Source organism: Ranitomeya imitator, chromosome 6 (assembly GCF_032444005.1).
Source record: "Ranitomeya imitator isolate aRanImi1 chromosome 6, aRanImi1.pri, whole genome shotgun sequence".
Lineage (NCBI taxonomy): Eukaryota > Metazoa > Chordata > Amphibia > Anura > Dendrobatidae > Ranitomeya > Ranitomeya imitator.
This window is the reverse complement of record NC_091287.1, coordinates 477,834,178-477,848,294: the sequence shown is the minus strand read 5'-3', so window position 1 is coordinate 477,848,294 and position 14,117 is coordinate 477,834,178. Positions and strand designations below refer to the sequence as shown.

The 14,117-nt window shown below is 45.1% G+C and overlaps 1 protein-coding gene across 1 annotated transcript in view; it reads left to right on the top strand.

Moving 5' to 3' along the window:
- The window catches only part of LOC138642938 (serine/threonine-protein kinase H1-like), a 39,806-nt gene extending 25,959 nt beyond the window's left edge, over positions 1–13,847 (top strand). Inside the window, exon 3 of the mRNA XM_069731568.1 lies at positions 13,179–13,847. Within this exon, the coding sequence (XP_069587669.1) occupies positions 13,179–13,487 (309 nt within the window). The 3' untranslated portion in view covers positions 13,488–13,847. The remainder of the gene's footprint in view (positions 1–13,178) is intronic.
- Positions 13,848–14,117: the final 270 nt, after the last annotated feature.

The window sequence follows — 14,117 nt, the reverse complement described above, 5'->3', positions numbered from 1 at the left end:
ATTGTACCAGGCCATGCAGTTTGTTGACTTGAAAACACTGGAGGATAAACTATGAAACCTCGAGCAATGCGAGATGAGCTCCTGCTACCTTTTCCCATTCCTATGGAAAATGCCTGATTAAGGGCTGTGAACCCTTAAAAAAGGGGACCTGCCTCTGTTTCCTGGGTGACTTGAGAGAACAACAGACAAAACCATGACTCCATGAAGGAGAGTCTCTACAGAACATAAGCCAAGGAACCGTGGCACCATCAAGTGGAACACAGATTTGACATTTGACAGGATGCAAACTTAAGGGACCACAGCCTTAGCTGGAAGAATACAGATCTGCTCCATTGACCATCACTGACCCCATGGTTACATTTGGGGAAGCCAGATTGGAACCCTCCCATCACTTGGACTCATGGAGACTTTCAGAGAATCCAGGTTGGGACTCTTCAGTCACCTGGCCCCATGGAAACTATTGGAGAAGCCAGGTTGGGACCCTCCAGTTACCTCACACCATGGAGATGTTCAGAAAAGTGAGGATGGGACCCTCCGGTCACCTGGCCCCATGGAAACGTTAGGAGAAGCCAGGTTGGGACCCTCCAATCACCTGCCCACATTCCTTAGTGGACTGTCAGATTCCTAAGCTTGTCATTACCTCCTCTCTGTGAGTGCCCGGAAGGGTGAGACTCTGTAATTTGCACCACCTTGGGTATTTTTCTGACACTGTTCTACATGTTATTGTCTATTTGGTGGTTAAATAAAATATTGCCACACTGTTTTACCTTTACCCTGTGTTGTCTGGGTGGTATTATGCCCACAGGAAATGAGAGCGGACGTTCAGTGGGATGAGCCCAGGTCTACGCCGTCTCGGGCTAGCGGACGAGAGCACTCACTGACCCCAGTCTTTCCACAATGGGTATGTCTTCAGTTTCTGATAAACATCGATAAAACACGTATATGAAAAATTAATGTCTAAATGAGGTCTAAGATAACAGGCACACAAATCTGATTAAAAAAAGATGTGTAAATGGTTTCTCTATAGGTCAGTGTACTGTCCATTTCAAAAACATGCAGCACGGAATAACGCATGTTTGGCCCCATTTTTGTGAAAATGGGAGAAAAACACAAACTTTAAGTTTGACCAGACTTACAAAAGTAAAACTTGCTCATGGTATTTCTCAGAGCTCCATGGTTAAAGACGGTACTAGTGATGAGCGAGTGTGCTCGTTACTCAAGATTTCCAAGCTTGCTCGGGTGTTCTCTGAGTATTTTGGGTGTGCTCATAGATTATGTTTGTGTTGCCACAGCTGCATGATTTGCAGCTGCTAGACAGCCTGAATGCATGTGAGGTGTTATGTTTGCTAATGACAGGTGTTTATGAAGGCAATCCAGAAACACAGTGTGCTTAGCGATCAGAGCGCACACGGTGATCTGACAAATACCCAAAAATACAAGAACGAGCTCTGAGACGTGGAAACTCTGTAGACTGCACACCTGATCCTATCCTAAACACAACTAAAAGCGGCTGTGGATTGCGCCTAACAACTACCTAGGCAACTCGGCACAGCCTAAGAAACTAGCTAGCCTGAAGATAGAAAAATAGGCCTGACTTGCCCCAGAGAAATTCCCCAAAGGAAAAGGCAGCCCCCCACATATAATGACTGTGAGTAAGATGAAAAGACAAAACGTAGGGATGAAATAGATTCAGCAAAGTGGGGCCCGATATTCTAGGACAGAGCGAGGACAGTAAAGCGAACTTTGCAGTCTACAAAAAACCCTAAAGCAAAACCACGCAAAGGGGGCAAAAAAAACCCACCGTGCCGAACTAACGGCACGGCGGTACACCCTTTGCGTCTCAGAGCTTCCAGCAAAACAAAAGACAAGCTGGACAGAAAAAAAGCAACAAAAAGCAAAAGGCACTTAGCTATACAGAGCAGCAGGTCACAGGAACAATCAGGATAAGCTCAGATCCAACACTGAAACATTGACAAGGAGCAAGGATAGCAGCATCAGGCGGAGTTAAGTAATGAAGCAGTTAACGAGCTCACCAGAACACCTGAGGGAGGAAGCTCAGAAGCTGCAGTACCACTTGTGACCACAGGAGTGAATTCAGCCACAGAATTCACAACAGTGAGGATTCCCTAACAAACAGGCAATCCCTGCATGTGTTCAGGTTGTCTAACAGCAGCAAATCATGCAGCTGCGGTGACACAAACATAATCTACGAGCACACCCAAGATACTCGGAGAACACCTGAGTATGCTTGGAAATCTCGAGTAACGGGCACACTCGCTCATCACTAGAAGGTACTATTGTACGTGCAGTGTATTTACCTAATGGTATTGATAGTTTGTTGAAATGTGAGGAGGAGACGAGATCTTTAATTCATATTTAGTGAGGTTGTTGAGGGATAAACTTTTTTTGGGGGGGTAAAATTCTAAACATATTATGCATATTCTGTAAGAAGGGTCACCAATACCTCCAAGGTTGTATTGTTATCCCTAATTCCAAGATCTCAGGCTCAGGTAAAAAAAAAAGGCATCTTGAGACATTTCCTTACCTGTAAGGATTATTATTCAACGGTACTGGAAATTCAAAGTGATTCCTAATGCTCATCAGAATTTGCGGGTGTCAGTGTTTTGCCTAGTATTTGGTAATTCATATGATTACCACCTGATAAATGCTCTTGTTTGGAGCCGAAAACTGGTTTTGTGATCTGTAAACTGTGGACTTCCACTAAAGGTAACAAACAATTCGCTGCCTTATTATACCTCTATATCAGGCAGTGCACAGACACCTCATCACTAATTATATCAATTGGTAACTCACTAATTTCCTGAATGGGTTTCCTCCTGGTGCTCTTTCCCAAGCCTAAGGTGAAATTAGTTAATCACCTAACCACCTTCTATTCCATCACCTGAGCACCTTAGGATAGTGCAGTGCTGGTGCCCCTGCACGTATCCCCTTCCAGCCCCCTGCAGAGACACCTGCATGTTTACTAATCTGTATGTGCTCCATCTGTGTCTGTTTCCTCCCAAGTCCGGCGCAGGAAATGCAGATCTTTTGGAAGCATGCTTAGGCTGCGCACAAGTTCTCAGGCTCTGAAAGGGCCAGCATGCATTGCTAAAATCGTCCACAGCCAATGGCAGGGAGATGTCTAGTATTTAAGGCACCCTCCCCTATTGGGAGGTGCCTTAGCAGTTTCAGTTATCAGTCTACATCCTGTCTCCTAGTTGTACCTGTGCTCTCTGTATCTGTTCCTGTCCATCCTGCTTACCTCATAATGTCTGCTCAGTCTGCTCCTGATCCTGCCCTTTCTGCTGTATCTATACCCAAACCCGTACCTGTAGCCATTCCATGTTCCTGTACCAGTCCTGCTTGTTCCTGATCTCACTTCCGTCTACCAGCCGGATACATCCTGCTAACCAGTTCCTGCTTCCCTGTCTCCTTGGGGGTCTGCAGCTACGGCTGCGGGGACCGACTTGGAGTAGCACCTGGCATCCACCTAGGATCAAGTCGACCACATCATAAGGGGCTCTAGTGAAAAACAAGGTGTTCGCTTAGCTATACCCCCCTAGGCTCTCCCCAGACAGTGACACAGTGGTTTCGCTATTACGCTACACTTTATTTCCTGCTAATGCACATTGTCGTTTAGGCCCATTTAATTCCATATTGTTCCTATGGCAATATTTTATGTTCACCCCTCAGTTGACGTCACTTCTAGGTTGAGCTTGCCACAACAATGATTTAGCAGCATTATCTTCTTACTTTTGGCTTCCACAGGCATCACCCTTTCCTCCTACTATGCCATTTCTCATTGTTCCTTTCTTCTCCTTTCTTTTTCTTCCCTTCTTTCTTTCATTCACTGAGAATCTTCACATCATTGTATTGACCTGTTATCGATTTTTAAAGTTCTGAATATTAATAATGGTGTTTGTAAACCGAGTTATATATCTTAGTACTTTTTGCTTGTAAACTCCATCTTTATACGCTTATTTATAACCAATAAAAAAAGAGAAAAATAAAACATATAGCAATATGATAAGAAAGGCAGATATGTGAATGTATCCCTAGGGCAGGGCCGGACTGGGACTAAAATTCAGTCCTGGCATTGAAGTTACACAGGCCCACTTGTCACATGGTGATGACTGTATAATATCTTTGTACACTTGTAGGCAGGGCCGGTTTTAGGCAAAGTGGGGCCCTAGGCAAAGTTTAAAATGGGGCCCCAAATGCTAACATATTGCACATCACACAAAAGCATTTCTGCTGTATTTACATGCGCTGAGTTCAGGCCGCTAAATGAGTTTGATCGACAATACTGAAGTTGTTCAACACTTGTTTCCCGGCCTCTTTCCACCTGCTGAGGAATAATGATGGGACAGAACGATCACTAGTAGATCACTAACAGATCACCATACAGTATCATGTTATCAGCAGCACATCCACAGTTTACACCGGTGATGTGCTGCTGAGAACAATGTTTTTTGTTCCAGCAAAAACAATCTGAATATGCAGCATTTTACTTGTTTAGTAAAAAACCCCATAGTCCTCCATATATTATAATGTGCACCACAGTCCTCCATATAGAATAATACACTCCCTATAGTCCTGCATATATTAAAATACACTGCTCAGTCCTCCATATAGCATAATACACTTTGGGGGGTTGTTTTGGTCAACAACCCCCAGAACCCTTTCTCCCGACTTCCCAGCCCTCCACCTCCAAAACCAACTTCTCCACCATTACAGAAGATCAACTCTCCACTCTACTCTCAAGATCGCATCTCACCACCTGTGCACTTGACCCGCTGCCATCCCACCTCATCCCAAACCTCACCACAGTCTTCATCCCAACCCTAATTCATCTCTTCAACCTATCACTATTAACTGGTGTTTTCCCCTCAAGCTTTAAACATGCCTCCATCACACTTATCCTCAAAAAGCCCTCTCTTGACCCATCCTCTGTATCTAGCTATCGCCCTATATCACTTCTCCCTTATGCCTCCAAACTACTGGAACAACACGTTTACCTTGAACTGTCCTCCCATCTCTCTTCTTGCTCCCTCTTTGACCGCTTACAATCTGGCTTCCGGTCACACCATTCCACTGAAACTGCCCTAACTAAGGTCACCAACGACCTCTTAACCGCCAAGAGCAAGCGACACTACTCTGTCCTCCCCCTCCTCGACCTGTCGGGTGCCTTTGACACAGTGGACCATTCCCTATTATTACAGACCCTCTCATCCCTTGGCATCACAGACTTGGCCCTATCCTGGATCTCATCATACCTAACAGACCGGACATTCAGCATCTTCCACTCACACACCACCTCCTCACCTCTCCCCCTATCTGTCAGAGTCCCACAAGGTTCAGTCCTTGGGCCCCTGCTCTTCTCCATTTACACCTTTGGCCTGGGACAGCTCATAGAATCTCATGGCTTTCAGTATCACCTCTATGCTGATGACACACAGATCTACATCTCTGGACCAGATATCACCTCCCTACTAACCAGAATCCCTCAATGTCTGTCCACTATTTCATTCTTCTTCTCCGCTAGATTTCTCAAACTTAACATGGACAAAACAGAATTCATCATCTTTCCCCCATCTCATGTGACCCCCCCCAACTAACCTAACCATTACAGTAAATGGTTGTCCACTCTCCCCAGTCCCACAAGCTCGCTGCCTCGGGGTAATCCTTGACGCTGATCTCTCCTTCAAACCACATATCCAAGCCCTTTCCACTTCCTGCCAACTTCAACTCAAAAATATTTCACGAATCCGTTCATTCTTCAACCAACAATCTGCAAAAACTCTAGTCCATGCCCTCATCATCTCTCGCCTTGACTACTGCAACATCCTGCCCTGTGGCCTCCCCTTGAACACTCTTGCACCCCTCCAATCTATTCTAACCTTTGCTGCCCGACTAATCCATCTGTCCCCCCGCTATTCCCCGGCCTCTCCCCTCTGTCAATCCCTTCACTGGCTCCCCATTGCCCAGAGACTCCAGTACAAAACCCTAACCATGATGTAGAAAGCCATCAACAACCTGTCTCCTCCATACATCTGTGACCTCGTCTCCCGGTACTTACCTACACGCAACCTCCGATCCTCACAAGATCTCCTCTACTCCCCTCTTATCGCCTCTTCCCACAATCGTATACAAGATTTCTCTCGCGTATCACCCCTACTCTGGAACCCTCTACCACAACACATCAGACTCTCGCCTACCATCGAAACCTTCAAAAAGAACCTGAAGACCCACCTTTTCCGACAAGCCTACAACCTGCAGTAACCACCGATCGACCAAACCGCTGCATGACCAGCTCTATCCTCACCTACTGTATTCTCACCCATCCCTTGTAGATTGTGAGCCTTCGCGGGCAGGGTCCTCACTCCTCCTGTACCAGTTATGACTTGTATTGTTTAAGATTATTGTACTTGTTTTTATTATGTATACCCCTCCTCACATGTAAAGTGCCATGGAATAAATGGCGCTATAACAATAAATAATAATAATACACTCCCCATAGTGCTCCATATAGTATAATGCACCGCCATAGTCATCCATGTAGTACAATTCACTTCCCATTGTATAATGCACCCCATAGTTCTTCATATAGTATAACGTATTCCCCATAGTCCTCAATACAGTATAATGCAGCCCACATATATTATAATGCAGCCACCACCCTACAGAATATAATGCAGCCACCCCAGAGTATAATGCAGCCACCCCATAGAATATAATACAGTACACCTCCCCATAATATATAATGTAGCTCCCATAGAATATAATGCAGCCCCACATAGTATATAACACAGCCTCCCCCATAGAATATAATACATCCACAATAGTATATAACACAGCCAGATAGTATATGACACAGCCTCCCCATAGAATATAATATACCCTCATAGTATAGCACAACCCGCATAGCAGATAACACAACCCACGTAGCAGTATACAGCGCAGCCTGTTGTGAATTCTGTTGTCGAACTCCCTCCTGTGGTCGTGAATGGTACTTCAACGAGTTCTGTCTATGGGCTCCCTCTGGTGGCTATGAGTGAAGCTGCTGCTTCTGAGGTTCCTTCCACAGGTGACGTGGTTTATCCTTTGGTTGGCTTCTCTATCTAACTCCACTCAGATCGTTACTCCATGCCAGCTGGCAATGTTCCTGCATTGGTTCTTCGCGCGAATTCCTTGTTTGTGAAGGGGTCAAAGTGTCTCTTTGGAGTTCAGAAGGTTTCATTTTTGGGTTTCATTTTTTCCCCTTCTACTATCGAGATGGACCCTGTTAAAGTTCAGGCCATTTACGATTGGACTCAGCCGACATCTGTGAAGAGCTTGCAGAAGTTCCTGGGCTTTGCTAATTTTTATCGTCGCTTCATCGCTAACTTTTCCAGTATTGCTAAACCGTTGACTGATTAGACCAAGAAAGGTGCTGATGTGGTCAATTGGTCCTCTGCGGCTGTAGCGGCTTTTCAGGAGTTGAAGCGTCGTTTTGCTTCTGCCCCTGTGTTGTGCCAGCCAGATGTTTCGCTCCCTTTTCAGGTGGAGGTTGATGCTTCTGAAATTGGAGCAGGGGCTGTTTTGTCGCAAAGAAGTTCTGATGGCTCGGTGATGAAACCCTGTGCCTTCTTTTCTAGAAAATTCTCGCCTGCTGAGCGCAATTATGATGTGGGCAATCGGGAGTTGTTGGCCATGAAGTGGGCATTCGAGGAGTGGCGACATTGGCTTGAAGGAGCTAAACATCGCGTGGTGGTCTTGACGGATCACAAGAATTTGACTTATCGCGAGTCTGCCAAACGGTTGAATCCTAGACAGGCTCGATGGTCGCTCTTTTTCTCCCGTTTTGATTTTGTGGTTTCATACCTTCCGGGATCTAAGAATGTGAAGGCTGATGCCCTGTCAAGGAGTTTTGTGCCTGACTCTCAGGGTGTTCCGGAGCCGGCGGGTATTCTTAAAGAAGGGGTAAATTTGTCTGCCATTTCCCCTGATTTGCGGCGTGTGAGCCAAAAGTTTCAGGCTGATAGACCTGACTGTTGTCCTACGGAGAAACTGTTTGTCCCTGATAGATGGACTGGTAGAGTTATCTCGAAGATTTATTGTTCAGTATTGGCTGGTCATCCTGGAATCTTTGGTACCAGAGATTTGGTGGCTAGATCTTTTTGGTGGCCTTCTTTTTCACTGGATGTGCGTTCTTTTGTGCAGTCCTGTGGGATTTGTGCTCTGGCTAAGCCCTGCTGTTCTCGTGCCAGTGGGTTGCTTTTGCCCTTGCCGATTCCGAAGAGGCCCTGGACGCATATTTCCATGGATTTTATTTCTGATCTCCCTGTTTCTCAAAAGATGTCGGTCATTTGGGTGGTTTGTGATCGCTTCTCTAAGATGGTCCATTTGGTACCCTTATCTAAACTGCCTTCCTCCTCTGATTTGGTGCCATTGTTTTTCCAGCATGTGGTTCGTTTGCATGGCATTCCGGAGAACATCGTCTCGGACAGAGGTTCCCAGTTTGTTTCGAGGTTTTGGCGGTCCTTTTGCGCTAAGATGGGCATTGATTTGTCTTTTTCTTTGGCTTTCCATCCTCAGACTAATGGCCAAACTGAACGAACTAATCAGACTTTGGAGACATATCTGAGATGCTTTGTTTCTGCTGATCAGGATGATTGGGTGTCCTTCTTGCCTTTGGCTGAGTTCGCCCTTAATAATCGGGCCAGCTCGGCTACCTTAGTTTCTCCTTTTTTCTGCAATTCTGGTTTCCATCCTCGTTTCTCTTCAGGGCAGGTTGAGCCTTCGGACTGTCCTGGTGTGGATGCGGTGGTGGACAGGTTGCAGCAGATTTGGACTCATGTGGTGGACAATTTGACATTGTCCCAGGAGAAGGCTCAACGTTTCGCTAACTGCCGGCGTTGTGTTGGTCCCCGACTTCGTGTTGGGGATTTGGTTTGGTTGTCATCTCGTCACGTTCCTATGAAGGTTTCCTCTCCTAAGTTTAAGCCTCGTTTCATTGGACCATATTAGATTTCTGAGGTTCTTAATCCTGTGTCATTTCGTTTGGACCTTCCAGCTTCTTTTGCCATCCATAATGTGTTCCATAGGTCGTTGTTGCGGAGATACGTGGAGCCTATGGTTCCCTCCGTTGATCCTCCTGCCCCGGTGTTAGTCGAGGGGGAGTTGGAGTATGTGGTGGAGAAGATTTTGGATTCTCGTGTTTTGAGACGGAAACTCCAGTACCTGGTCAAGTGGAAGGGTTATGGTCAAGAAGATAATTCCTGGGTTTTCGCCTCTGATGTTCATGCTGCCGATCTTGTTCGTGCCTTTCATTTGGCTCATCCTGATCGGCCTGGGGGCTCTGGTGAGGGTTTGGTGACCCCTCCTCAAGGGGGGGTACTGTTGTGAATTCTGTTGTCAAACTCTCTCCTGTGGTCGTGAATGGTACTTCGGCGAGTTCTGTCTATGGGCTCCCTCTGGTGGCTATGAGTGAAGCTGCTGCTTCTGAGGTTCCTTCCACAGGTGACGTGGTTTATCCTTTGGTTGGCTTCTCTATTTAACTCCACTCAGATCGTTACTCCATGCCAGCTGGCAATGTTCCTGCATTGGTTCAGTTCGCTCCTGGATCTGCCTGGTGACCTGTCTTCTCCTGCAGAAGCTAAGTTCCTTATTGTTATTTTTGCTCATTGTTTCTTTGTCCAGCTGGTTATCCTGATTTTGTCTTGCTAGCTGGAAGCTTTGGGATGCAGAGTGGCTCCCCGCACCGTGAGTCAGTGCGGAGGACCCTTTTGCATACTCTGCGTGGTCTTTTGTAGGTTTTTGTGCTGACCGCAAAGATTCCTTTCCTATCCTCTGTCTATTTAGTAAGTCTGGCCTCCCTTTGCTGAAACCTATTTCATTTCTGCGTTTGTGACTTTCATCTTTACTCACAGTCATTATATGTGGGGGGCTGCCTATTCCTTTGGGGAATTTCTCTGAGGCAAGGTAGGCTTTATTTTCTATCTCTAGGGCTAGCTAGCTCTGAGGCTGTTACGAGGCGCCTAGGGAGCGTCAGGAGCGCTCCACGGCTATTTTTAGTGTGTGCAATAGGATTAGGGCTTGCGGTCAGCAGAGCTCCCACATCCCAGAGCTCGTCCTGTATGAGTTTAACTATCAGGTCGGGTGCTCCAAACCACCAGGTCATAACAGCAGCCCATGTAGCAGTATACAGCACAGCCCATGTAGTATACAGCACAGCCCAAATAGTATACAGCACAGCCCACACTGTAATATACAGCACTGCCCACACAGTAGTATACAGCACTGCCCACCCAGTATGTATACAGCACTGCCCACACAGTAGTATACAGCACAGCCCACATAGTAGTATACAGCAGAGCCCACATAGTAGTTTACAGCACATCCCACACAGTAGTATATAGCAGAGCCCACATAAAAGTATACAGCACAGCCCACACAGTAATGTATAGCAGAGTCCACATAGAAGTATACAGCACAGCCCACACAGTAGTATATAGCAGAGCCCACACAGTAGTATACAGCACAGCCCATACAGTAGTATATCCCACCTTGGACAATATCTGCAAGGAGTTTGTATGTTCTCCCCGTTTTTGCGTGGGTTTCCTCTGGGTATTCCGGTTTCCTCCCACATTCCAAAGACATACTGATAGGGAATTTAGATTGTGAGCCCCATTGGGGACAGTGATGATAATGTGTGCAAATCTGTAAAGCGCTGCGGAATATGTTAGCACTATATAAAAATAAAGATTATTATTATTATTATAGCAGAGCCCACATATTTGTATCCAGCACAGCCCACACAGTAGTATATCGCAGAGCCCACATAGTAGTATACAGCACTGCCCACACAGTAGTATACAGCAGAGCCCACATAGTAGTATACAGTTCAGCCCACACAGTAGTATATAGCAGAGCCCACACAGTAGTATACAGCACAGCCCACACAGTAGTATATGGCAGAGCCCACATAGTAGTATATAGCACAGCCTACACAGTAGTATACAGAAGAGCCCACATAGTAGTATATAGCACAGCCCACACAGTAGTATATAGCAGAGCCCACATAGTAGTATATAGCAGAGCCCACATAGTAGTATATAGCAGAACCCACACAGTAGTATACAGCACAGCCCACACAGTAGTATATAGGAGAGCCCACACAGTAGTATACAGCAGAGCCCCCATAGTAGTATATAGCACAACCCACACAGTAGTATACAGCAGAGCCCACACAGTAGTATTCTGTAGAGCACAGCCCACATAGTATACAGCAGAGCCCACATCTCTCCTCCCCCCCCTAGAATGGCCCCATAGTCCAGTAAAAAAAAAAAACACACTCCTCACCTCCCCTCGAGCCTAGTTGCTTCCTGCTCCTGTCTCGGCGGCTGCCACTGTACTGCCTGGGACACAGTGAGTGTGCACGCACCCGCAGTGTCAGAGGCAGAGCGGGGAATGATGGGAGAGGAAGCGTCAGGTGACGCTCTCTCTCCTCCATCATTGCATTCAACTGTACCGGCGTCATAGATTCTGGTATAGTTGAATGCGGTGGCAGCGCTGGGGGGGGAAGGGTGAGTCAGCGCACAGCGGCCCACTACTGGCACCGGCCCTTCTGGCATTTGCCAGAACTGCCCGATGGCCAGTCCGGCCCTGCCTTAGGGCAACATGGACACACAAGCTATTAAAGAAGACCTTTCACAGGACTTATGTAATTGAAATCTCCAATTGGTGCTGCTCCACTGTTTCTGTAACAATTTTTCTTATGTGCCTTTCTTTTCCAAAGTTATGACACATGGTAATAAAGAAGCAAATTTTTTATTCAAACATCTCGACGTGTACCACAGAACTTCTCTACAGGCTTGGCCATTTTATGATTGGCTGTCATCAGAGAAGAAAACGCAAACACCCATAGAGAAGTTCTTTGGTATATGCCCAGTTGGTTCAAGGTAAAATTTGCATCATTATTACTGGGGAGCATAAGTTTGTGATGTAAGTGACAAGAAGAAAAAAAAATTGCAGAGTAATTGGTTCAGCACAAATTAAAGGAGGTAATCCGTTTAAATAAAAGAAGTCCATTGAAAAATCCTCTTTCAAGAGATTGTCCCACAAAGTGAATTTTAATTAATAGATCCTGTAATACTAGCAATTAAATGTGTTAAAAATATTAATGTGCTGAGATAATGTTATAAATGTGCCCCTGCTATGGACTGTTATTTTCTGTGTATGACTATGAAGAGCACTTCAAGCTTATGGTCAGCACATACCACAGCTCCTGGCCAGGGAAGAAGCATAAGTTACTTATGATATGTGAGTACACAGACGCTACTGCTTTCTAAGGTAATACATTTCGCATCCTGTTTTGTCACAGGAGTGAGTGTTCCTGCCTTGTCTCCAGCCCTCTGAGCTCATGACAAGTCAAATCGGGGGATGTGAAAGCTCCAGCGGCTGCTGAGCTTATATGTGACTGACTTTATTTATGATGAGCTCACAGGAATGGTGAAGAGCAAAAACACTCGCTCCTGTGATAAAACAGGCATGGAAAAATGTGATCTCTCAGGATGCAGCCGCTCTGAACCCCTGCTGTGTCATCTGAATACTCACTTATCACAAGTGACTAATGCTTCTTCCCCTGACCAGGAGCTGTAGTATGTGTCAATCATCTCCTGGAACAGAACTGCATGGTCAGAAACAGCCACTACACAGTACATAGCAGGGGCCCAATAATAAAATTATTTCTCCAATTGTGGAAATTAATCTATTAATTAAAATGTCCTTTGTTTATGGGACAACCACTTTAAGCCCTCCCTTTGTCCCTTTTAGATCTATAGTTGCCATAGCAATCTGTGGGTACTCCATGTTCCTAATGGTGTGACAGAGGGAACTAACTGCATCAAAAACTTAAAAAATGTATTTTATTGTGTATCTTTACGTCCCTATTGAACTCAATGGCAAAGTTTGACAAAAAATGCAGTTTATCCACAGCTGTCAGTTTCTGAAATGTAAAACGCTGTGGACTTTCTGCCAAAAAATCTGGATGTGTGGAAGTCACTGCTGAGACAATATTCTCACTTTTTCAAGTTCACTTCCATTGCTCTCTGATATCCCACTAATATTTGTTATCATTATTGCTCATATGATATTACTAATATATTGTAAAAAAAAATGTTGTTTTTTCCTTCCAGCCATGGCCAAGTGTTTCCAATCTTGCAAAGGACTTTATAGACCGCCTGCTCACTGTAGACTACAGAGACCGGTTATCAGCCGGTGATGCCCTACAACATCCCTGGATCAAAACTATGGCGGCTTCATCATCTATGAAGAATCTTCAAAGATCCATCTCACAAAACCTGAGAAACAGAGTGTCATCTCGGTGTCAGAGCATCAAGTCAGAGCAGTCGATGAAATCCGGCAACTCCAACAAATCCCGTAGGATGAAAGAGATCAAGGAACGCAATATGCGCTATCATGCACATATTGTGGGTGGTGACTGAGGCATCGCATTGAGCACTTCACGCATTGCTATACCACTACCACATGTTTTTTATTTAATGTCTAGTTTACTTTTCACACTTAGACTTTTATTTAAAAACTCAAAATATATTGATGAGAAAAAACCATAATCCCGCCATTGTCACCTATGTTCCTGAATTATTCCTGTACATATGTCCCGAATGTCACTATCTGTGTGTCTATGTGGGTAAGGGATGGGGAAATATCTGTTATTTTGTCAGTTTCTTTAATGTGGTATATTACATCATCTCTTTATGTATTTTCTTTTGCAAATGTATAACTTATTGCGTTATGCTTTTCTTGCTTTTTGTTAATTCTTTATAAAACCTAATTATCATTTCTATATTTGTGATATGTTCATTTATATCTGCATACTTGCATTGAAGTCTATTCATAGCTCATACATGAGGAGTGCCGCACAGAAGTTTCTAGATATCTGCCTTGCCCTTAGATATAGGTTCAAGAGAGGTTGGGGTTCAAGAGAGGCCTGGATGTCTTCCTGGAGCAGAACAATATTGTATCATACAATTATTAGGTTCTGTAGAAGGACGTAGATCTGGGGATTTATTATGATGGAATATAGGCTGAACTGGCTGGACAAATGTCTTTTT